The sequence below is a fragment of the Oncorhynchus nerka genome, linkage group LG1 (genome assembly GCF_034236695.1).
Source record: "Oncorhynchus nerka isolate Pitt River linkage group LG1, Oner_Uvic_2.0, whole genome shotgun sequence".
Classification (NCBI taxonomy): domain Eukaryota; kingdom Metazoa; phylum Chordata; class Actinopteri; order Salmoniformes; family Salmonidae; genus Oncorhynchus; species Oncorhynchus nerka.
The window spans coordinates 45,940,072-45,966,960 of NC_088396.1; the positions used below are offsets into that span (position 1 = coordinate 45,940,072).

The 26,889-nt window shown below is 41.7% G+C and overlaps 1 protein-coding gene across 1 annotated transcript in view; it reads left to right on the forward strand.

Moving 5' to 3' along the window:
• The first annotated feature begins 10,664 nt into the window (after positions 1 to 10,664).
• The window catches only part of LOC115130412 (contactin-associated protein-like 5), a 186,953-nt gene continuing 170,728 nt past the window's right edge, over positions 10,665 to 26,889 (forward strand). The window contains exon 1 of the mRNA XM_065019166.1: positions 10,665 to 10,920. Coding sequence (XP_064875238.1) covers positions 10,848 to 10,920 — 73 coding nt within the window. The 5' untranslated portion in view covers positions 10,665 to 10,847. The remainder of the gene's footprint in view (positions 10,921 to 26,889) is intronic.

A 26,889-nucleotide genomic window follows, 5' to 3' on the forward strand; every position in this document is an offset into this window, starting at 1 on the left:
TCAGGCGCAGCTGGGAACTTTATGGATCGCGGACTCGCTATTAAATTACGTGTTCCGCTTGTGCCGATAGATTCTCCCTTTCCCGTGCACTCCCTAGATAGCCGGCCATTAGGGTCAGGGGTGGTCAGGGAGACCACGATTCCACTGGACATGGTAACGCAGGGGAATCATAGGGAGCGTATCAGTCTCAATATTATTGATTCGCCTGCGTTTCCAATGGTGTTAGGGATTCCCTGGCTGGCCCGGCACAATCCTAAAATTTTGTGGAGACAGGGGGTTCTCCAGGGGTGGTCAGAGGAGTGTTCTGGAAGGTGTCTGGGAGTTTCCGTTGGTGCCACCTCGGTGGAAAGTCCAGACCAGGGTCCCACAGTGTGCATTCCCCCCGAGTATGCCGATTTGGCAATCGCTTTTAGTAAAAAGAAGGCGACTAAATTACCACCACATCGACCGGGAAGGGATTGCGCGATAGATCTCCAGGGTAACGCTGCGCTTCCCAAGAGTCACGTGTACCCGTTGTCCCAAGAGGAGACGTTGGCTATGGAGACATATATCACGGAGTCTCTGGGACAGGGGTACATTCGATCCTCCATTTCACCCGTATCCTCTAGTTTCTTTTTTGTGAAGAAAAGGGAGGGAGGATTGCGTCCGTGTATTGATTATAGAGGTCTAAATGCCATCACAGTGGGGTTCAGCTACCCACTACCTCTCATTGCTACGGCAGTGGAATCCTTTCAGGGAGCGCAGTTCTTCACAAAATTGGATCTCAGGAGCGCGTATAGCCTGGTGCGTATTCGGAAGGGAGACGAGTGGAAAACCGCATTTAGTACCACATCGGGCCACTATGAGTACTGCGTCATGCCGTATGGGTTAAAAAATGCTCCAGCCATTTTTCAATCCTTTGTAGACGATATTCTCAGGGACCTGCACGGGCAGGGAGTGGTTGTTTATATCGATGACATTCTGATCTACTCAGCCACTCACGCCGCGCATGTGTCTCTGGTACGCAAGGTGCTTGGTAGACTGCTGGAGCATGACCTATACGTCAAGGCTGAGAATTGTGTGTTCTCCAAACGAGCCGTCTCCTTTCTGGGTTATCGCATTTCCACCTCGGGGGGTGGAGATGGAGGGTGACCGCAGTAAGGCTGTGCGTAATTGGCCGACTCCAACCACGGTAAAAGAGGTGCAGCGGTTTTTGGGTTTTGCCAACTACTACCGGAGGTTTATCCGGGGTTTTGGCCAGGTAGCGGCTCCAATTACCTCACTGCTAAAGGGGGGCCCGGTGCGGTTGCGATGGTCAGCATAGGCGGACAGAGCTTTCAACAGGTTGAAGGCGCTGTTCACGGATGCACCCATGTTGGCGCATCCGGACCCCTCTCTAGCATTCATAGTGGTGGACGCGTCCGAGGCTGGGGTGGGTGCCGCGCTATCACAGCGTTCGGGTACGCCACCAAAACTCCGCCCCTGCGCTTTCTTCTCGAGTAAGCTCAGCACAGCGGAGCGTAACTATGATGTGGGGGACCGGGAGTTGTTAGCGGTGGTCAGGGCTCTGAAGGTGGGGAGACACTGGCTTGAGGGGGCTAAGCACCCCTTTCTCATCTGGACCGACCACCAAAATCTGGAGTATATTCGGGCAGCTAGGAGACTGAACCCGCGGCAGGCAAGGTGGGCCATGTTTTTCACTCGATTCCGGTTCACTTTATCATATAGACCGGGCTCCCAGAACGTGAAGGCGGACGCACTGTCCCGCCTTTACGACACGGAGGATAGGTCCACCGAACCTACTTCCATCCTTCCGGCCTCAAAGCTGATGGCACCGGTGGTATGGGAGGTGTACTCGGACATCGAGCGGGCGTTACGGGCTGAACCCACGCCTCCTCAGTGTCCGGCGGGGTGGAGGTACGTGCTGCTTGGTGTTCGGGACCAACTGATTCGGTGGGCTCACGTCCTACCCTCCTCGGGTCACCCTGGGGTGAGGAGGACAGTGGGGAGCCTTCGGGGGAGGTATTGGTGGCCTACCTTGGCTAGGGACGTTAAGGTTTATGTCTCCTCCTGTTCGGTATGCACCCAGAGTAAGGCTCCTAGGCACCTTCCTAGAGGGAAGTTACAACCCCTCCCCGTTCCACAACGGCCATGGTCACATCTATCCGTAGACTTCCTGACCGACCTTCCCCCGTCTCAGGGCAACACCACGGTTCTGGTGATTGTGGATCGGTTCTCTAAGTCCTGCCGTCTCCTCCCGTTGCCCGGTATCCCAACAGTCCTACAGACTGCGGAGGCATTATTCACCCACGTCTTCCGGCACTACGGGGTGCCGGAGGACATCGTTTCTGATCGGGCCCCCAGTTCACGTCCCGAGTATGGAGGGCGTTCATGGAGCGCCTGGGGGTCTCGGTCAGCCTGACCTCCGGTTATCACCCCGAAAGTAATGGGCAGGTGGAGAGAGTAAACCAGGAGGTGGGTAGGTTTCTGCGGTCGTACTGCCAGGACCGGCCAGGGGAGTGGGCGAGATACATCCCCTGGGCTGAAATGGCCCAGAACTCATTACGCCACTCCTCTACTAATGTGTCCCCCTTTCAGTGTGTGTTGGGGTACCAGCCGGTCCTGGCACCGTGGCATCCGAGCCAGACCGAGGCTCCTGCGGTGGAGGAATGGGTGCAGCGCTCCAAAGAAACCTGGAGGGCCGTCCAGGAATCCCTTCAACAGGCTAGTGGACGGCAGAAAAGGAGTATTGACCGCCACTGCAGTGAGGCCCCCGTGTTTGTACCAGGGGACAGGGTCTGGCTCTCGACCCGAAACCTGCCCCTCCGCGTGCCCTGCCGGAAGCTTGGGCCGCAGTGTGTAGGGCCGTTCAAAGTCCTGAGGAGAATAAACGAGGTGTGTTATCGATTACAACTCCCTTCCTATTATCGTATTAACCCCTCATTTCATGTGTCTCTCCTCAGGCCGGTGGTAGCTGGTCCCCTACAGGACGGTGAGGTGCTGGAGGTCCCTCCTCCCCCTCTGGACATCGAGGGGTCCCCGGGGTATACGATACGGGCCATTCTGGACTCGAGACGCCGGGTGAGGGGCCTGCATTACCTCGTGGACTGGGAGGGGTACGGTCCGGAGGAGAGGTGCTGGGTACCCACCAGGGACATTTTGGATCTGTCAATGTTGAGGTATTTCCATCGCCTCCATCCGGATCGCCCTGCGCCTCGTCCTCCGGGTCGACCTCGAGGCCGGTGTCGGCGCGCTGCGGGAGCCACGCGTCAAGGGGGGGGAGGGGGGGTACTGTCACGACTCCGACCGAAGGACACTCCCCTTCCTGTTCGGGTGGCGCTCGGCGGTCGTCGTCGCCGGCCTACTAGCTGCTACTGATTATTTCCTCCCCCTCCTTATGTGTTGATTGAGTGCACCTGTTTTGAGTTAGGTAGTAAGGCTTTATTAGTCAGCCGGCCCGCAGGGTTCCTTGTGCGGGATTAATTATTGTGACCGTCTGTTTGGTGTACACGTCTATGGGTTTTGTGTTTTCCCATTTTGTGGGTTTTCCCTGGACAGTTTAAGTCCCCCTGTTTGGGGCATTTGTTTGTTCATTACGCCCTGTGTTTTCATGAGGGTTGGCTTATGTTCGCCGTTTCTCTGTGTATTAAAATAGCACTCACCTGAACTCTCTGCTTCCTGCGCCTGACTCCTCACCCACTACACTCAGATCGTTACAATGTAGAATATGTTATATGTAGAATATGTTATATGTAGAATGTTATATGTAGAATATGTTATATGTAGAATGTTATATGTAGAATATGTTATATGTAGAATATGTTATATGTAGAATATGATATGTGTTATATCTAGAATATGTTATATGTAGAATATGATATGTGTAGACTACAGAACATCTATCTGTCAGCTCCATCCTCCCACCATCAACAAACCAGTGTACTAGAGGAATGTGTTTTATTTGTTATCCTGTCAATCGTGTTTTATACATGTACACTATCAGTGCAATTAAGAGGGTATATATATGCTAACCTAATATTGTTTTTGAACAGCGACAAAAACAACATTTAGTTGTAAATTGATCAGGCTGCGTAACGACATCATCGTTAAAGTCAGGACATTCCCAACTTCACTCTCCTCTGATGACACCTACCAATTTTATGCTCTGTGCCTGGGTTGCTGGGAGGGTTTGCTTGACAAAACCTAACGGCATGGAAACGCACGCCCACCTTGAACCCTGTCAGTTATTGCCTTGGTAACACTATTACTTCAGCTGAGGGAGAGGACAAGAGATAATATGAAAAGGCTAATGCAGCCATGATTAAATGACAAATCTGCCCCCCGTCTCTAGGTAATACAAAAGCAGATAGCTCATATTGCCTTGATATTGTTGCAAATACATCTAATGGCAAGAAATGAAGGGTTATTGTATCGTAGTTTTGAAGCCAGGCAGCTAATATGACATTAGAAGAACTCTGTGACTCAGATCTCTCCTCAATATTTGTTTCGGTTCTGTGGATGCCACAATGCATCCACAATGTAATTGAGATCAAAGGAGCAGAACACAGAGATGACAACAAATGGAACACAGACAACTGATAGAGCATTTTAGAAACAGAGATGAGTAACACTGTGGCCAGAGGGTTGTTGGCTCCTTATGGCAGCATTCGTTAAAAAACACTTTCCCAATGCTAGAGCTTTTCAATAGAGAGGCCTGTGGTAATTGAGAAATGCTCAAGGGCATCGTCATCAGAATCATTCAGCCCTAAATGTGAGAGTTCTTTGCATCTGAGATCTCTGCCTCATCCATCATCCATATGAGTGGAACTTTAGGGTGTCTCTGTTTCCCAAATTAAATTCTCCACCATGCCTCCATCTGAGGGTGTTCACAGAAGAGTGATGTGATGGAGAGGAGAACCTGAGAATGCAACAAATAGAGAGGTGTTGAATCTCTAGGTGATCTATGAGTCCCAGAATGAAATGTATTTTCAGGTGAAGGTGTTCACCAGATTATGCCAATGATTTTACACAAGTCTACTTAGTGGTTTAATGCACATGTCTATTTCAATTATCTCTTTCTGCTGATAGGTTATATGATACTGAGAGGTTATAGGATCCTGCCTGCTTATACTGCAGGTTATAGGATCCTACCTGCTGATAGGCTATAGGATCCTGCCTGCCTCTAAAAGGAAAAGCCAGGATCAGAGTATGTGAGCAGAGCCGAGCTGGAGCAGAGCTTGCCCAATTTTAATGGAGGACTGAACGAGATTCCCAAAGGCTGGAGTGTCACCCATTCCCGCTCCAATTTCGCTCCAGTAGCGCTCACTTCAGGAGCTCGGGGCATGCCCGGCCCAGCACGCATTTGTAGTCTACTTGTGTGCTGCTATAGCCCCTTTCTTTAGCTACTGTCATGGAGTTTGATAAATATGTTAACAATGAAACTGATAAAACACACAGATGCTAAATCAAGGTGATTTACAAAGATGAAGACCAAGAGCAAGAGAGGGAGTGTGGTGATGTAGTTTCCGCAACTAAAGAATCATTGTGGAATCTGAAAAGATGTGGATGCCGAAAGCATGATGGTGTATTTACTACGTGAACTTGCTAACAAAAAGAAAGAGGTGGGTGGCTAGCTAAGTGTGTCATTTTAGCAAAGTATTTATAAACCAAAAATCTGATCTCTCAAAGTTTTGTTCATTTTCGTTCTATTATCTATTCGATTTTGGCCCAATATGCCTGGCATGTCACGTTCAATTCGCTTTCCGTTTTGATTGGGTTATTTAGCCTAAAAACCTTTAGGCCCACCTATAAAAAATAGAGAAAAAAACAACTGTGCATCTCTGCGCAGCCTGCCAAGAGTGGCCACAGAGGTGTTTATTATCCCCAGTGGCTCTGCAAGTGTGGAGAGGATATTCTCCACTGCTGGCCTGCTCTCCAGGCACAATCGCATGAGCCTGAAGTCACAGACTGGACAAACTCGCGTTTCTAAAAGTGAATTCAGAGGCACTAATAAGTCATTTGTATTTAGGTCACAATTAAGTCACAATGTATAGATAAATATGAATGAATATGTCATTTCATGCAATTAAATTAAATGTTGAGCGCTGTATGTCCCTACTAGCCTATTGTGTCTCACAAAACACAATGTATTTTTACACAATGCTGTTTAAAATTACATGTAGCCTATTATTTTTTTTATCTTAATCTAACTAGGAAAGTCAGTTAAGAACGAATTCTTACTTTCAATGAAGGCCTAGGAACAGTGGGTTAACTGCCATGTTCAGGGAATCCCCTGCCATGCTCAGGGATTCGATCTTGCAACGTTTCGGTTCCAAGCCCAACGCCCAACGCCCAACGCACTAGGCTACCGGCCGCCCCCACTTGAATTGATGTGCTTCCTACAGTCACATTTTCATGTTTATTCAAATACTTTAATTCAAATTCATATGGTTTGGTGTCAATACTTAAAAACCATATGGTACTTCCAGTTAGTCACAAAAATAGATGGGTGTTGGTTAAATTGTGATTTTAATGAATGGAGCGAATTTGGAGCTGCAGTTTTTTCCTGCGCTGAGTGGTTCTTAGCGGAGCGGTTAGAAAGGCCATGAGAGAAGAGTTTCCAACGCCGCAACTCCGCTCACATGCTCTGGCCAGGATACAGATGGGATATCTAAGTGATTTTGGCTGATAACCTGGAAACTAATGACGTTCCACTTTGCCTTCTCTGAGAAATTAAGAGCACTAGGATGTCTGTTACTTCCTTGATCCTTCCTTCAACAATAATGTACTTGGTGCCATTGTTCACCAAACTATTGCTGATATTTCCACTATTTCTTATTTGAACGCATACCACCACCATGATACTAGCCACAGTATGTACCTTGGGAGACCATCCATCCATAAATCAATGATCTTTACTCCGGAATTCAAATGTTGAGGCTAGCATTTCCTCTATATTCCAGTATCACTATCTCAGTAAAACAATACACTATGGAGAATATTGTAGATAATGTACTTCTGGAAATAAGAAGAACATCCATGAAATGCTCAATTATTGATCAGGAATAATATTTCAGCAGTTTCTATTTTGTTTCATCTGCATTTTTCTCTTGATCTTTTCCTCACATTTTCATTATCTGCAGATTTCATCAAGTGAGTCCATTAGTACAGTTTAACATTACACCTTGGCAACACTCTAGACCACGCATCTGGGAAGTTTAAGGTTATTGAGCAAACTTTAACGGTCAACTGTCTTCTGTATTGACTAGCGCCGTAAAATGAGATTTTCAAACTAAGTAAACGAACACACTTGCCCTTGGTGAATGCAGCGAATTTAGTAACTTAGTGCACTTTCTCCACCTGAGTTAGAAACTTTGACTTAGAGTTATGGCAGATATAACATTTCTAGCTACCATCTTTGTAATTTAACATCTCATGTTTGAACAGTACTACAAAACACCTTGAATGCAAAGGACATGGCAGTCTTTGCTAATGTACTGTGTTCCTAATGCTGCACCCTGCTCTGTCTACACTTAGACGGCCAATATCCGTTATGGTCTAATCCAAGGAAGAGTAGCATTGAGGTGCATTTAGACACAAACATTGTAAACAGGCTGCTAATGAAAGCTGCTAAATGATACAATGTTGTAGACTGCCATGTAACTATAATAATTGTCAATGCATGGCATTTTTTTTGGCATCACACAGCTCACACCTTTATTATTAAGTGGACAACCTGACACAACACAATCTGTTCTTTAAATAATACCACACTAACATGTCAAGCACATGTAGGACACATCTTACTCTTGGCTATGCATTGATTATACCAGACTCAAGTTATCTGCAGCAAGGCGATAAAGTGACTTAGAAAGGAGCGGTGGAGGACAGGTGGGGGTGGCTGTTTCCAGTGGGTGCAACGACATCAGCAAGAGAGAGCAGATGGATCATTTCCACACTTCTAACAACACCCTCTGCTTCCAACCAGAGCAGAGCACAAATGACGAATGGGTTTATTAATGTTTGACTATTGTGAAGATCAAATGAAATCACGTCCATAGCCATCTCTCTGATTATGTGGCTGGTACTCAGGGTACCATGTTATTATATTCAGTATTAGGTCGTTCAATGTCTATTGCAGTAGAACAGTCATTCACTAATAACAATTGCAGGCATAGTGAAATGAGTCACTGTCATTAGTTCTACACACCACTGTAACAACAAACCTAGTTTTCTCTATCCATTAGTCAATGATCAACCAACAAATCACAACTAATCAGCCTTTCAATAAATCAATAAGTCAATCTAAACATAAAAGTTACGTATTAACACCTTGAAATGAGAAAAACATTTTCAGATCAGTAGAGTTGATTTAACACTAAAGCCTATTGTATTTTAGAACGGAACAAACACGTGCCGATTTTAGGGCTTTTTGGATGCAAGTACTTTTTACTCTGTCTCGTTAAATGTTCAATTTGCTCCAACCTTGGAGACTTGAAAGAAAGTATACATTTTTCATGGGGCACTTGTCAAGTGAAAATGATGTTGAACCTGGGGCCGTAGTTTGTTTGCCTGAGAAAGGTGTCAAATATGGCCCTGTAATCACTTTAGTGTAGAACTCATAGCAGTAGGGTCATCAGACAATGTTTTTCCCAAACCTAGCTCAAATTCTAGACGTCGGATTAAAACGAGGCTACAGCGTCCATAAGGTGACCATTAAATCAATTTGGACTGAACAAGTTTGTAGATGCAACAGTTTTTTAAATTAAATTCACAATGTATTACTCTCAAGTGCACATTTCTGCCAGATAATAAACGATGTGCTACCTTTTTGTAGCATTTCTGACAATGCTAACATATTTTCAGCCAAATCTAAACAGCTCGAGTGCAACAGTAGCAGCTAGCTAGTAGAAGGCTAGCAGCTTTAGCTAGCTAACACCAGTTGGATGAGAAGCAAAAGGAAAGTAGCTAGCTAAGTAGGTATATTTTGCTACAGAAGGTTTCTCATATGTCTGTGTAAACTGCTGACTTGGACACTTGTGTGTAATCAGAGCACAAACAAATACATTAGTGAACATCCTTGGCTGCTATTATTGCCAGTTAAATACACCAAACTTTGGGAAAACTGCCACGCAGTGAGAAGGTGCAAACACATTGTTAGAAGTACAGTAGACCAACATCGCTACTGTAGTAGGACAAAACCTTGCGCTAGAAGCCATTGGTAGAGCATGGGTGGAGTAGGCATTGTGGTGCTCATGTGAATTTCCTTCCTTTTTCAGCTTCATACAGTACCAATGCCTACTTCTCATTTAAACATTTTTTTAAATATATATACATTTGAGAGGACTGTCTCATTCTACGTCCAAAAGGTGGCCAATAAAATGTAAACTGTGATAGTAGAAGATATTACTGCTTATAGATGTATGGAGGGATTTACAGCAATATGGAAGTATAGGGGAACAGTGTGTATCTACAGTATAGGTGTGTGTGTGTGTGTGTGTGTGTGTGTGTGTGTGTGTGTGTGTGTGTGTGTGTGTGTGTGTGTGTGTGTGTGTGTGTGTGAAAATACCTGTTGTGTTGAAGATATTTTCTTCACAATGTGTTACCTTGAAATGAATGACTCTGAGCTTATATCACCCTACCTACCATTACGTAAACTGTCTTTGCCCATAGATCACAATATTGTTTTTCATTATCATCCAAAAAGGAAATCTGTTTCTAGATACGATAATAGAGACAGTAATCACTGCAAGACAGGATGTTATTCACCGCTGTGGTAATTTGGTGGCCTGTGGGCAATCACTGAGGGTAGAAGTAAATAAACTGAGAGAAGAGAAAAATGAAAAATGCCTGTGTTTCTTTGTAGCGTCTCTGTAGTCTATGCAGTCTGAACATTTAAAACACACAGCCTTTGGCACAATATCTTGAGAGAAACTGCAATATGAAGCCAAACAAGTTGGTGGACGTAGTTTTGAAGTATGAAGTTTTCATTTGAGCCAGGTCTGCTAGCAGCTTGATATTCACTGTAAAGGAAAACTGTTATTTTTACAGTATTTGGGGGTATTAGCAACAGTAAAATACTCTGAAATGTCTTACTCTAGCATACTGTAAATGATGGTGCATTGTGGGAAAATGTTGTTGGTGGTGAAACAATTGCTTAATTTCGAATTGTACTGTAATTCCACCCCACAGAATACCATTCCTATCTTTGGAGCACCAAAAACCTTTTGACTGATATTGTTATTGTTGATATGATATTGTTGTTTCTGGTAAAGAAGAGTCCCCCATGTCCCCTCCCCAATCCCACTCCCTCTTTCCTCCCCTCTCCCTTGCCCCCTCCCCAGTCCCTCTCCCCTCCGCAGTCCCTTTCCCCTCCTCACACCCTCTCCCCTCCCCAGTCTCTCTCTCTCCCCATTCCCTCACTCCTCCCCAGTCCCTCTGAAATATTTTGCAACCTTCAAAAACTATCATAACTAATGCAAAATATGTAAATCTTGCTATACCATTGCTAAATCGTGCAGAATGTGCAAACATAAACTCAAATTGATTAAAGGCTTTTATGAGAGAGAGTGAGAGAGAGAAGAGAAAGAGAGAGAGAGAGAGAGAGAGAGAGAGAGAGAGAGAGAGAGAGAGAGAGAGAGACGCACCGATGTGACGGAGCATTGGCAGCAACAGCAGCAGAGTAAGCGCACTAGGAAAGGATGTTGTGCGCGCGCTGGCAGACCTGCCTCTTGATGGTTCTGTAGTTAAGAGGTAAAGTCGAAGCAGCTGGAATTATACCACACTGCACGGAGGCACCATCGGAGTTATTTTCACTCAAAGACTGAGGATATACAGAAGCCTGGATATCTGTGGCGAGCAAGGTGGAAATGTCATCTCTGGCCATCGCCTTCAATCTCACGGTGCTCGGCGTCCTCAGTACTGCGCTGGCGGCCAGTCATTGTAAGTAACTTGACAAAACTACAACATATATTGTAAAAATAGAGTTGGTTCTGTTTTCTAAGTTTGTATGGTCGTTGTTTTTCTGGCAATTCTAAATCAGCAGAAATGTCAATAATGCCACGTCCGCCCCCAACATACTGTATGACTGATTACTCAGTCACACAAGCTTCAGAGCGGTTTTCCATAACGTGCCGTTGTCTCTACAATTGCAGTGTATTTAAACTGATTATTCGTGCATTTGTGGACGACTTATCGATTGTTCAGATCAATGAATATCATACACTCCATGTTCTTGGGAGACATGTTGTGAAACATGCCATTTTGAATGGACATGACATGTGTCGCATAGATCCATCTTTCTCACATTGGTAGTGAACATAGTTCTCTATTAACGGATCTGTGGGCCTACATTTGAATTTAAGTTTTCAACACCACTTTTCTACCTCTGGATTTGTGAAGCCCTTGCGAAAACGCAGCAATGTATCTTTTTTTTTGTAGGCTACGGTTTATTTTAGGGAGCGCACTAGAGCACAATACATGTGCGCTATACCTACTACCTGTAATGTGAACCCAATTCGACTGGACGGCTATGCTGCCAGAGAAGCACATGCAGCATACCATGCTTGTCAAGCGCAAATACTGTATGTAGGCTACAATCGGTGTTAGAATGTCTCCGCTGTCACTAGAGGTCAGAATTAGCTTTGAACAGAGGATACAATTGATCATTTTGAAGTGGAATGATACAGTTCTGAACACTACTGTATGTTATTAAAGCTAAGAAAAGTATGACTTGTTCCCTCATCTAAACAGTATAGTGTACAGTATGCCAGAACCTCATCTAAACAGCATATAGTACAACATGAAAGAGCCTCATCTAAACAGTATATTGTACAGCAGTATTTTCCAATCTTCCTCCTCAAGTACCCCGACAGCACATCTTTTTGTTGTGGCCTCGAACAAGCATACCTGATTCTACTTCATCATCAAGTCCTTGCTACAGCAAAAAAATGTGGACTGATGGGGTACTTGAGGACTGGAGTTGAAAATACTGCTGTACAATATGACAGATGTCACCAAAGAGTTGTCAACATAAAAGGTTCAGTATTCAGTAGAAATAATATCAATTCATAATTCATAGCTTATTTCAGACTTGATAAATAAATGTAATTAAATTAGTAATCAATTTCTGATATTGATTTGGTAGCACTGGAGTTCTAAATCCCTTTACAGTTTCTGTGCAATTCTTTGAAACCTTGTTTCAAACAGGGAGATGTTGTCTAAATGGCATTATTGAATGCAATATAACCTTGTTTAAGGTTAAGGAAAATACTGCTGTGTATTGGGCTTTGCTGCTAATGTTAGTGCCTGGCACCTGTTTAGCTATACGGACACGACTAGTGCCCAAATTGATGACGGCTGTCACGCAGCAAGAGTCAAGTGGAGTCGAACTGATTTGCTTCAGTTATTCATCCTGATGAGCCCTTCCCAGCTAGCTAGTTCAGTCAGTCGTCTTGATGAGCCATTCCCAGCTAGCTAGTTCAGTCAGTCGTCTTGATGAGCCCTTCCCTGCTAGCTAGTTCAGTCAGTCGTCTTGATGAGCCATTCCCAGCTAGCTAGTTCAGTCAGTCGTCTTGATGAGCCCTTCCCTGCTAGCTAGTTCAGTCAGTTGTCTTGATGAGCCCTTCCCAGCTAGCTAGTTCAGTCAGTCGTCTTGATGAGCCCTTCCCAGCTAGCTATTTCAGGAAGTCGTCCCGATGAGCCTTTCCCAGCTAGCTAGTTCAGTAAGTCGTCCTGATGAGCCCTTCCCAGCTAGCTAGTTCAGTCAGTCGTCCTGATAAGCCCTTCCCAGCTAGCTAGTTCAGTAAGTCGTCCCGATGAGCCCTTCCCAGCTAGCTAGTTCAGTAAGTCGTCCCGATGAGCCCTTCCCAGCTAGCTAGTTCAGTCAGTCGTCTTGATGAGCCCTTCCCAGCTAGCTAGCTAAGGCTTGTAGCTAAAAAGTAGAAACTTCAAAGAGATTTTGAAACTTGTGAGTGTTCAGAATCATTCCATTTTTATCGGAGTAATTGTAATTTCTATTTTTTTTTAAACAAAAATGTAGACGTTAATGCCATAGTTGTACATTTTGGGTGAGAATCAGTACAATAAATGTGCTTTAGCTGTCACCTTGGCCTGAGATTGGCTACACTATCTAGCTACTTCCCTTTCCTTACTGGCCTTATATTGACTACACTATCTAGCTACTTCCCTTTCCTTACTGGCCTTATATTGACTACACTATCTAGCTACTTCTCTCTCCTTACTGGCCTGATATTGACTACACTATCTAGCTGCTTCTCTTTCCTTACTGGGGAGCAAAGCACACTGCCCTGTGTTGTTGTGTCCCCATTGAGCAGTATACTATATCACAGTGAATCTCTCCCCATTGAGCAGTAGACTGTATCACGGTGAATCTCTCCCCATTGAGCAGTAGACTGTATCACGGTGAATCTCTCCCCATTGAGCAGTAGACTGTATCACAGTGAAACTCCCCATTGAGCAGTAGACTGTATCACGGTGAATCTCTCTCCATTGAGCAGTAGACTGTATCACGGTGAATCTCTCCCCATTGAGCAGTAGACTGTATCACGGTGAATCTCTCCCCATTGAGCAGAAGACTGTATCACAGTGAATCTCTCCCCATTGAGCAGAAGACTGTATCACGGTGAATCTCTCCCCATTGAGCAGTAGACTGTATCACGGTGAATCTCTCCCCATTGAGCAGTAGACTGTATCACGGTGAATCTCTCCCCATTGAGCAGTAGACTGTATCACGGTGAATCTCTCCCCATTGAGCAGTAGACTGTATCACGGTGAATCTCTCCCCATTGAGCAGTAGACTGTATCACGGTGAATCTCTCCCCATTGAGCAGTAGACTGTATCACGGTGAATCTCTCCCCATTGAGCAGAAGACTGTATCACAGTGAATCTCTCCCCATTGAGCAGAAGACTGTATCACAGTGAATCTCTCCCCATTGAGCAGTAGACTGTATCACGGTGAATCTCTCCCCATTGAGCAGTAGACTGTATCACGGTGAATCTCTCCCCATTGAGCAGTAGACTGTATCACGGTGAATCTCTCCCCATTGAGCAGAAGACTGTATCACAGTGAATCTCTCCCCATTGAGCAGTAGACTGTATCACGGTGAATCTCTCCCCATTGAGCAGTAGACTGTATCACGGTGAATCTCTCCCCATTGAGCAGAAGACTGTATAACGGTGAATCTCTCCCCATTGAGCAGTAGACTGTATCACGGTGAATCTCTCCCCATTGAGCAGTAGACTGTATCACGGTGAATCTCTCCCCATTGAGCAGAAGACTATATCACAGTGAAACTCCCCATTGAGCAGCTTCGGCTGCTATCCTACTATCCAAAATATAATCAAGTGGGATGGAACAAATTGGCCACATTAGCTACTGCCGGCGACACGTGACAGACTAGAGCTGCCTGGTTTGAAGCAACTTGTCCGCAACCACCTCGATACAACACCGTTGTACTGGTCATTCACATTTATTTTGCAGCGGCCTGTTGTTACGCTAGCTAATTGGCATGTCACGGTGACATCCAGATGGTGACCAATGTTACTTTCTCCCTCGTCCATCGAAATAAACATCTCTCTTTTACAAGTCTTAACTAGCTCCATGCTGCTGTTGTTGCCAGCTAGCCAGCACAAACTAGCTAGCTGGGATTGAAGGCATCATCAGCAGCAGTTGAATGTCTCCTGTCAGAGAGTAACTGTGTTGTTGTTGCTCTCCGTGGTGCTGGAAGGCATCCTGGGGGGGTGACTACAGTGTTAGTGCCTCAGTTTGACCGGCCTGCTGCTCTCCTCTGTTAGGGTCAGTCTTATCAAGTTAAGCTTCTGTTGAACGGTCCTCCTCCCAGGCAGTGCTCTGATCATTATGGGTCATTCTCACCATCCTTCTCCCCAAATTTGAAACCTCAAAACTCAAGGAAAGGAATGAACTCAGCACAGAATGCTTAAAAGACTGATGGATCTGATATGAAAATGTCCATGTCTTGGTCAGTGCTTCTTACATGGTGTTATACTTACAGGGTGTTCTACTTACAGTATGTTCTACTTACAGTAGGTTATACTTACAGTAGGTTATACTTATAGTCTGTTATACTTACAGTAGATTATACTTACAGGATGTAATACTTACAGTAGATTATACTTACAATATCTTATAAATACAGGGTGTTATACTTACAGTAGGTTATACTTATAGTCTGTTATACTTACAGTAGGTTATACTTACAGTAGATTATACTTACAGTAGGTTATACTTACATGATGTAATACTTACAGGGTATTAAACTTACAGGGTGTTATAATTACAGGGTGTTATAATTACAGTCTGTTATACTTACAGGGGGTTATACTTAAAGTGTGTTATACTTAGAGTAGGTTTTACTTACAGGATGTTGTACTTACAGGGTGTTATACTTACATGGTGTTATACTTACAGTAGATTATACTTACAGGGTGTTATACTTACAGAATGTTATACTTACAGGGTGTTATACTTAGAGTAGGTTTTACTTACAGGCTGTTGTACTTACAGGGTGATATACTTACATGGTGTTATACTTACAGTAGGTTATACTTACAGGGTGTTATAGTTACAGTAGGGTATACTTACAGGGTGTTATAGTTACAGTAGGGTATACTTAAAGTATGTTATACTTACAGTAGGTTATACTTACAGGGTGTTATACTTACAAGGTCTTATACTTCCAGTAGGTTCTACTTCCAGTAGGTTATACTTACAGTAGGTTATACTTACATGATGATATACTCACATGGTGTTATACTTACAGTAGGTTAAACTTACAGTAGGTTAAACTTACAGTATGTTATAATTACAAGGTATTATACTTACAGGGTGTTATACTAACAGTAGGTTATACTTACAGTAGGTTATACTTACATGGTGTTATACTTACATGGTGTTATACTTACATTCTGTTATACTTACAGTAGGTTATACTTACATGATGTAATACTTACAGGGTATTAAACTTACAGTAGGTTATACTTACAATATCTTATAATTACAGGGTGTTATACTTACAGGGTGTTATACTTACAGTAGGTTATACTTATAGTCTGTTATACTTACAGTAGGTTATACTTACAGTAGATTATACTTACAGGGTGTTATAATTACAGGGTGTTGTACTTACATGGTGTTATACTTACAGTAGGTTATACGTAGACTGTTATACTTACTGTAGGTTATACTTACAGTAGGTTATACTTACAGTATGTTATACTTACAGGGTGTTATACTTACAGTAGGTTATTCTTACAGTAGATTATACTTACAGGGTGTTATAATTACAGGGTGTTGTACTTACATGGTGTTATACTTACAGTAGGTTATACTTAGACTGTTATACTTCCAGTAGGTTATACTTCCAGTATGTTATACTTACAGGGTGTTATACTTACAGTAGGTTATAATTACAGCATGTTATAATTACAGGGTGTTGTACTAACAGTAGGTTATACTTACAGTAGGTTATACTTACAGGGTGTTATACTTACAGTAGGTTATACTTACAGTAGATTATACTTACAGGGTGTTATACTTCAATTATGTTACACTTACAGTATGTTATACTTACAGTAGGTTATACTTACATGGTGTTATACTTCAATTATGTTACACTTACAGTATGTTATAATTACAGGGTGTTGTACTTACAGTAGGTTATAACTGTAATGTGTTATACTTACAGTAGGTTATAACTGCAGTCTGTTATACTTACAGGGTGTTATACTTACAGTATGTTATAATTGCAGAAGGTTATACTTAAAGTATGTTATACTTAGAGTAGGTTTTACTTACTGGCTGTTGTACATACATGGTGTTATACTCACATGGTGTTATACTTACAGTAGGTTAAACTTACAGTATGTTATACTTACAGTAGGTTATACTTACAGGGTGTTATACTAACAGTAGGTTGTACTTACAGTATGTTATACTTACAGTAGGTTATACTTACATGGTGTTATACTTACAGTATGTTATACTTACAGTAGGTTATACTTACATGATGTAATACTTACAGTAGGTTATACTTACATTATGTAATACTTACAGGGTATTAAACTTACAGTAGGTTATACTTACAGTAGGTTATACTTACATGGTGTTATACTTACAATATCTTATAATTACAGTGTGTTATACTTACAGGGTGTTATACTTACTGTAGGTTATACTTACAGTAGGTTATACTTACAGGGTGTTATACTTACAGTAGGTTATACTTATAGTCTGTTATACTTACAGTAGGTTATACTTACAGTAGATTATACTTACAGGGTGTTATAATTACAGGGTGTTGTACTTACATGATGTTATACTTACAGTAGGTTATATTTAGACTGTTATACTTACAGTAGGTTATACTTCCAGTATGTTATACTTACAGGGTGTTATACTTACATGGTGTTATACGTACAGTAGGTTATACTTACAGTAGGTTATAATTACGGTATGTTATAATTACAGGGTGTTATATTACATGGTGTTATACTTCAATTATGTTACACTTACAGTATGTTATAATTACAGTGTGTTATACTTACAGTAGGTTATAACTGCAGTCTGTTATACTTACAGGGTGTTATACTTACAGTCTGTTATACTTACAGAAGGTTATACTTAAAGTATGTTATACTTAGAGTAGGTTTTACTTACAGGCTGTTGTACTTACAGGGTTTTATACTTACAGGGTGTTATACTAACAGTAGGTTGTACTTACAGTAGGTTATACTTACAGGGTGTTATACTTACAGGGTGTTATTCTTACATGGTGTTATACTTATAGTAGGTTATACTTACAGTATGTTATAATTACAGGATATTATACTTAGAGGGTGTTACACTTACAGTAGGTTATACTTACAGTATGTTATACTTAAAGTATGTAAAGCTTGCAGGGTGTTATACTTACAGGGTGTTATAGTTACAGCAGGTTATACTTACAGGGTGTTATACTTACAGGGTGTTATTCTTACATGGTGTTATACTTACAGTCTGTTATCTTACAGTAGGTTATTCTTACAGTAGGTTATACTTACAGGGTGTTATACTTACAGTCTGTTATTTTACAGTATGTTATTCTTACAGTAGGTTATACTTAAATGGTGTTATACTTACAGTATGTTATACGTACATGGTTTTATACCTAAATGGTGTTATACTTACAGTAGGTTATACGTACATGGTTGTATACTTACAGTAGGTTATACTTACATGGTGTTATACTTACAGGGTGTTATACTTACAGTCTGTTATATTACAGTAGGTTATACTTACATGGTGTTATACTTACATTGTGTTATACTTACAGTGGGTTATACTTACAGTATCTTATAATTACAAGGTATTAAACTTACAGGGTTTTATACTTACAGTAGGCTATACTTACATGGTGTTATACTTACAGTAGGTTATTCTTACAGTAGGTCATACTTACAGTAGGTTAACTTACATGGTGTTTTACTTAAAGTATATTATACTTACAGTAGGTTATACTTACAGTAGGTCATACTTACATTAGGTTATACTTAAATGGTGTTATACTTACAGTATGTTATACTTACATGGTTTTATACTTAGAGGGTGTTATACTTACAGGGTGTTAAACTTACAGGTGGTTATACTTACAGTAGATTATACTTACAAGGTGTTATACTTACAGGTTGTTATACGTACATGGTTTTATACTTAAATGGTGTTATACTTACAGTAGGTTATACGTACATGGTGGTATACTTACAGTAGGTTATACTTACATGGTGTTATACTTACAGTAGGCTATACTTACATGGTGTTAAACTTACAGGTGGTTATACTTACAGTATGTTATTCTTACAGTAGGTTAACTAACATGGTGTTATACTTAAAGTATGTTATACTTACAGTAGGTTATACTTACAGTAGGTCATACTTACAGTAGGTTATACTTACATGGTGTTATACTTACAGTATGTTATACTTACATGGTTTTATCCTTAGAGGGTGTTATACTTACAGGGTGTTAAACTTACAGTAGGTTATACTTACAGGTTGTTATACTTACAGTATGTTTTACTTACAGTAGGTTATACTTACAGGTTGTTATACTGACAGTATGTTTTACTTACAGTTTGTCAATAATTACTAGGTATTATACTTACAGTATGTTATACATACAGGGTGTTTTTTCCTTACAGCAGGTTATACTTACAGTAGGTCATACTTACAGTATGTTATACTTACATGGTGTTATACTTACAGTATGTTATACTTACATGGTTTTATCCTTAGAGGGTGTTATACATACAGGGTGTTATACTTACAGTAGGTTATACTTACAGTATGTTATATTTACAGTAGGTTATTCTTACAGGGTGTTATACTTACATGGTGTTATACTTACATGGTGTTATACTTACAGTAGGTTATACTTACAGTATGTTATAATTACAGGGTATTATACTTACAGGTTGTTATACTTACAGTATGTCAATAATTACTAGGTATTATACTTACAGTATGTTATACTTACAGGGTGTTTTTTCCTTACAGGTGGTTATACTTACAGTATGTTATTCTTACAGTAGGTTATACTTACAGGGTGTTATACTTACAGTAGGTTATAATTACAGGGTGTTATACTTACAGGGTGTTATACTTACAGGGTGTTATACTTACATGGTGTTATACCTACAGTATGTTATACTTAAATTATGTTATACTTAAAGTAGGTTATGCTTACAGGGTGTTATACTTACAGGGTGTTATACGTACAGTAGGTTATACTTACAGTAGGTTATAATTACGGTAGGTTATAATTGCAGGGTGTTGTACTTACAGTAGGTTATAACTGCAGTGTGTTATACTTACAGTAGGTTACACTTACAGGGTGTTGTTCTTACATGGTGTTATACTTACAGTAGGTTATTCTTACAGTAGGTCATACTTAGAGTGGGTTAACTTACATGGTGTTATACTTAAAGTATGTTATACTTACAGTATGTTATACTTACTGTAGGTCAATAATTGCAAGGTATTATACTTACAGTATGTTATACTTACAGGGTATTTCCTTACAGCAGGTTATACTTACAGTAGGTTTTACTTACAGGGTGTTATACTTACAGTAGGTTATTCTTACAGTAGGTTATTCTTACAGGGTGTTATACTTACAGGGTGTTGTACTTACAGGGTGTTATACTTACAGTAGGTTATACTTACAGTATCTTATAATTACAATGTATTATACTTACATGGTGTTATCCCTACAGTGGATTATACTGTAAGTAGGTTATACTTACAGTAGGTTAAACCTACAGTCTGTTATACATACAGTAGGTTATACTTACAGTAGGTTATACTTACAGTGTGTTATAATTACAGGTTGTTATTTTTACAGGGTATTATACTTGCAGTAGATTATACTTACAGTAGGTTATACTTACAGTCTGTTATTCTTATAGTAGGTTATACTTTCAAGGTGATATACTTACAGGGTGTTATACTTAAAGGGTGTTATATTACAGGGTGTTATTTTTATGAGGTGGTATATGATAGGGTGTTATACCTTTAGGGTCTTTTACTTTGTGGTGCTATATTACAGGGTGTTATATTTCAGGGTGTTATAGTTCAGGTGTTATTTTTATGGGTTCTTATATGACAGGATGTTATACTTACAGGGTGTTATTCTTATATTACAGGTTATTACAGTTATATTACATGTAGTTACAGTATATTTACAGGGTGTTATATTTTATATTACAGGGTTATTTTGTAATGTTACAGGGTTACAGGGTTTATATTTACAGGGTGTTATACTTACAGGGTTTTATATTACGGGGTGTTATTTTGCAGGGTGTCATACTGACAGGGTGTTATGTTACGGGGTTTTATGTTACAGGGTGTTATGTTACAGGGTGTTATACTGACAGGGTGTTATATTACAGGGTGTAATGTTACAGGGTGTTATATTTACAGGGTGTTATACTTACAGGGTTTTATATTACGGGGTGTTATTTTGCAGGGTGTCATACTGACAGGGTGTTATGTTACGGGGTTTTATGTTACAGGGTGTTATGTTACAGGGTGTTATACTTACAGGGTGTTATATTTACAGGGTGTTATGTTACAGGGTGTTATACTGACAGGGTGTTATATTATGGGGTGTTATGTTACAGGGTGTTATATTACGGGGTGTTATATTACGGGGTGTTATACTGACAGGGTGTTATATTTACAGGGTGTTATGTTACAGGGTGTTATATTACGGGGTGTTATGTTATAGGGTGTCTAACAGATGACAAAAATAGAACACTCACTTTTCTGTTTACCCTTTCTCTGTGTGTGTGTGTGAGTTACTGACTGGTTGCATGCATGCATGGGTACTGTTGGTGTGCATTTGTGTGTGTCTAATTTCATTTCATGGCCTAACAGTTCAATGACCTCGTACATCAGTTGTGATAACTGCTGATCTTCTCATCCTGTAGTTAAAGGATTTGGTCTTGAGTCAACTATCTGCATCGGCCTGAAGCATGAAACGTGACATTTCCATTCAATCACCTTTTGTTCTAGCAATTAAGGATTCATAAGTAGCACAAGATGGTTTACTGTTCGCTTCTATATTTAGTTTATAAAGTAATAAATAGGTATAGCAAATGTCTAAAAGACATAACATAGATAGTGATTTCCAGTAAAACACTTCTTCCACAATGAACCATTTGACCATGTGCACGTACTGTACGGTCTGTTGATCTGCCAATCATTCATGCATTTTGGCTCCGAAGATTTGTTTTTCTTCCTCATGTTCGTCGGAAGCCAAAAGATTCAGTGGTGGTTGTAATCCGTTACAGGAAAACATTTCCACCCAATGTCCGTGAAGTAATCCAATTTCCTCGACAGGTAAAGGCTGACTTTTCTTCTTACTTTTGTAGCACACTGTTTGGCTAACCTAGTGAAAAGGGTTAGGGTTTGGTTTAGGATTAAGGGTTAAGGGTTAGGGGTTAGGGCTTAGGGGTTAGGGTTAAGGGTAAGGGTAAGGTTTAGGTTTAGGGTTAGGGTTAGGTTAGGGGTTAAGGTACACTCTTTGGCTAACCCAGTGAAAAGGGTTAGGGTTAGGTTTATGATTAGGGGTTAGGTTTATGATTAGGGGTTAGGTTTAGGATTACGGGTTAGGGTTAGGTTTAGGGTACACTTTTTGGCTAACCTAGTGCAAGGGTTTATGGTTAGGTTTAGGGTTGGAGGTTAAGGGTTAGGTTTAGGGATTAGGGTTAGGTTTAGAGGTTAAGGGTTGGGGTTATGGGTTAGTGGTAGCGTTAGCGCTTAGGGGTTAGGGTTAGCGTACACTGTTTGGCCAACCTAGTGAAAGGGGTAGGGTTAGGGGTTAGGGGTTGGGGTTATGGGTTAGGGGTTAGAGTTAGCGGTTAGGAGTTAGGGTTATGGTACACTGTTTGGCTAACCTAGTGAAAAGGGTTTGTTTTAGGGGTTAGGTTTAGGGGTTAGGTTGAGGGGTTAGGGTTAGGTTTAGGGTTAGGGGTTTAGGGTTAGGGTTAGGGTTACTGTTTGGCCAACCTAGTGAAAGGGTTAGGGTTAGGGGTTAGAGGTTGGGGTTATGGGATAGGGGTTAGAGTTAGCGGTTAGGATTTAGGGTTAAGGTACATTGTTTGGCCAACCTAGTGAAAAGGGTTAGGATTAGGATTAGGATTAGGTTTAGGGGTTAGGATTAGGGGTTAGGGGTTAGCGGTTAGGGTTAGGGTAGGTTAATATTGTTTCTAACATGATCGTCTGACTGTTTATCTATGACCATGAAGTGGCTAAGATATTAAAATATACAAGGGATCAAGGGACAGATGCTTATATAGTACATATATATATATAAACATAATTATAAACACATATATAAGTGGTTAGGTTAAGGTTAGGAGTTTGTTTTAGTTTTAGGGTTAGGGTTAATTTTAGGGTTAGGGTACGCTGTTTGGCCAACCTAGTTAAAAGGGTTAGGGTTAAGTTTAAGGTTGGGAGTTAGGATTAGGGGTTAGGGTTAAGGGTAAGGGTTAGGTTTTATGGTTAGGTTAGGGGTTAGGTTTAGGGTACACTCTTTGGCTAACCCAGTGAAAAGGGTTAGGGTTAGGGGTTAGGTTTAGGGTGTAATTTTTTTGACACTGAAATATCACATGAATACACATTAGACATGGCAAAATGTATAGAATTGCAAGAAAATGTGCTTTAAAACTGCTAAATTCTCTCCACCAACAAGAGGGCTGTGAACAGTTTGTGTCTTGAACAGTGAAATAACATTGAAATAATAATTCCAAGCCGTTTATGTAGACAGAGAGAGAGAGCGAGAGAGAGAGAGAGCGAGAGACAGAGAGAGAGAGAGAGAGAGAGAGAGAGAGAAAGAGAGAGAACTGTGGTTGTGATAGAAGCAAGTTTATACTTTTGTGTAATGGGATTAACAGGGACTCTACATAGACTCTGTTGCTTTGGTATATATATATTTTTTTTTAGGATCCCCATTAGCTGTTGCAAAAGCAGCAGTTACTCTTCCTGGGGTCCACACAAAACATGAAACATAATACAGAACATCAATAAACAAGAACAGCTCAAGGACAGAACCTCATATTTTAAAGGCACATGCAGCCTACAGTTGAAGTCGGAAGTTTACATACACCTTAGCCAAATACATTTAAACTCAGTTTTTCACAATTCCTGACATTTAACATTTAAAAATTCCCTGTCTTAGGTCAGTTAGGATCACCACATTATTTTAAGAATGTGAAATGTCAGAATAATAGTAGGAGAATGATTTATTTCAGCTTTTATTTATTTCATCACATTCCCAGTGGGTCAGAAGTTTACATACACTAACTTAGTATCTGGTAGCATTGCCTTTAAATTGTTAAACTTGGGTCAAACGTTTTGGGTAGCCTTTCCACAAGCTTCCCGCAATAAGTTGGGGGAATTTTGACCCATTCCTCCTGACAGAGCTGGTGTAAATGAAAATGGTGCCGGAAGAAATGGCAGCAGTTTTACGGGCGCCCAACCAATTGTGCTATTATGTGTTTTTATCCCGCGTTATTTTTAACTTATTTTGTACATAATGTTTCTGCAACCGTATCTTACGGCAAAAAAAGAGCTTCTAGATATCAGGACAGCGATCACTCACCTCGGATTAGACTAAGAGCTTCTGGACATCAGGACAGCGATCACTCACCTCGGATTAGACAAAGATTTTTTTGATCAACAAACAAGACGCACAAGACATCCTCCAAACACCCGGCAGGGCCGACATCCCCGTTATTTGCAAGAGGAAGCGATGCAGGTACAGAGGACCTGCGGTCTGTGGATATCTGTAAAAAACAGCTGGTGCACAAAATCTAAGGGAGATTTTGATCGTCTGAATTAGAGTATATTGTGATAAATTGCAGGCCACACTACTTGCCTAGAGAATTTTCAGCTATACTTTTCGTGACTGTTTATTTACCACCACAGACAGATGCTGGCACTAAGACTATACTCAGTCAGCTGTATAAGGAAATAAGCAAATAGGGCTTGCAAACTATTACAGACTATAAAGGGAAGCACAGCCGCGAGCTGCCCAGTGACACGAGCCTACCAGATGAGCTAAATCCCTTCTATGCTCGCTTCGAGGCAAGCAACACTGAGGCATGCATGAGAGCATCAGCTGTTCCAGGCGATTGTGTGATCACGCTCTCTGTAGCCGACGTGAGATTACCAGGACGTGTGCTCCGGGCATGTGCTGACCAAATGGCAGGTGTTTTCACAGTCATTTTCAACATGTCCCTGATTGAGTCTGTAATACGAGAATGTTTCAAGCAGACCACCATAGTCCCTGTGCCCGAGAACACAAAGGCAACCTGCCTAAATGACTACAGACCTGTAGCACTCACGTATGTAGCCATGACGTGCTTTAGAAGGTTGGTAATGGCTCACATCAACACCATTATCCCAGAAACCCTAAACCCACTCCAATTTGCATACCGCCCAAACAGATCCACAGATGATACAATCTCTATTGCACTCCACACTGCCCTTTCCCACCTGGACAAAAGGAACACTTACCTGAGAATGCTATTCATTGACTACAGCTCAGCGTTCAACACCATATTACCCTCAAAGCTCATCACTAAGCTAAGGATCCTGGGACTAAACACCTCCCTCTGCAACTGGATCCTGGACTTTCTGACGGGCCGCCCCCAGGTGGTGAGATTAGTTAGCAAAACATCTGCTACGCTGATACTCAACACTGGAGCTCCCCAGGGGTGCGTGCTCAGTCCCCTCCTGTACTCCCTGCTCACCCACGACTGCATGGCCAGGCACGACACCAACACCATCATTAAGTTTGCAGGCGACACAACAGTGGTAGGCCTGATCACCGACAATGACGAGACAGCCTATAGGGAGGAAGTCAGAGACCTGGCCGGGTGGTGCCAGAATAACAACCTATCCCTCAACGTAACCAAGACTAAGGAGATGATTGTGGACGACAGGAAAAGGAGGACCGAGCATGCCCCCATTCTCATCGACTGGGCTGTAGTGGAGCAGGTTGAGAGCTTCAAGTTCCATGGTGTTCCACATCACCAACAAACTATAATGGTCCAAACACACCAAGGCAGTCGTGAAGAGGGCACCACAAAGCCTATTCCCCCTTAGGAAACTAAAAAGATTTGGCATTGGTCCTGAGATCCTCAAAAGGTTCTACACCTGCAACATCGAGAGCACTGGTTGCATCACTGCCTGGTACTGCAATTGCTTGGCCTCCGACCGCAAGGCACTACAGAGGGTAGTGCGTACGGCCCAATACATCACTGGGTTCTAAGCTTCCTGCCATCCAGGACCTCTATACCAGGCGGTGTCAGAGGAAGGCTCTAAGAATTGTCAAAAACCCCAGCCACCCCAGTCATAGACTGTTCTCTCTACTACCGCATGGCAAGCGGTACCGGAGTGCCAAGTCTAGGACAAAAAGGTTTCTCAACAGTTTTTACCCCCAAGGCATAAGACTCCTGAACAGGTGATCAAATGGCTACCCGGACTATTTGCATTGTGTTCCCCCCACCCCTCAAATGCTGCAGTGTATGTTTTGGATGTTATCTACCGCCTGCACACCATTGTACTGGAAACATTTGCCTTCAATCACACAAACTTTAATAAAATATTTTGCAGCGTTCCGTGCCCCTCACCGACTTGACCAAACTATAGTTTTTTAACAAGTAATTTGTGAAGTGGTTGAAAAACGAGTTTCAATGACTCCAACCAAAGTTTATGTAAACTTCCTTTCAACTGTACATATCAATGCATACATACTATCTAGGTTGAATAGGGGAGAGGTGTTATGCCATGAGGTGTTGCTTAAGCTGTTTTTTGAAACCAAGTTTTCTGTTTATTTGAGCAAAATGAGATGGAAGGAAGTTCCATGCAATAAGGGCTCTATATAATACTGTACGCTTTCTTGATTTTTTTCTGGATTTGGGGACTGTGAAAATACCCCTGGTGGCATGTCTGGTGGGATACGTGTGTGTTTCAGAGCTGTGTGTGTACGTTGACTATGCAAACTATTTTGGATTTTTTTTTAACACAATGTTTCTCATAAAAATATGAAGTGATGCAGTCAGTCTCTACTCAACTCTTAGCCAAGAGAGACTGGCATGCGTAGTATTTATATCAGCCCTCTGATTACAATGAAGAGCAAGACGTGCCTGTTCTGGACCAGCAGCAGCTTAACTATGTCTTTCCTTGCAGCACTTGACCACAGGACTCGACAATAATCAAGATTTGGCAAAACTAGAGCCTGCAGAAGTAGCTTTTTATTACTTCTTTTTATTACTGCCAGACCTCTCCCCATCTTTACAACCATTGAATCTGTATGGTTTGAACA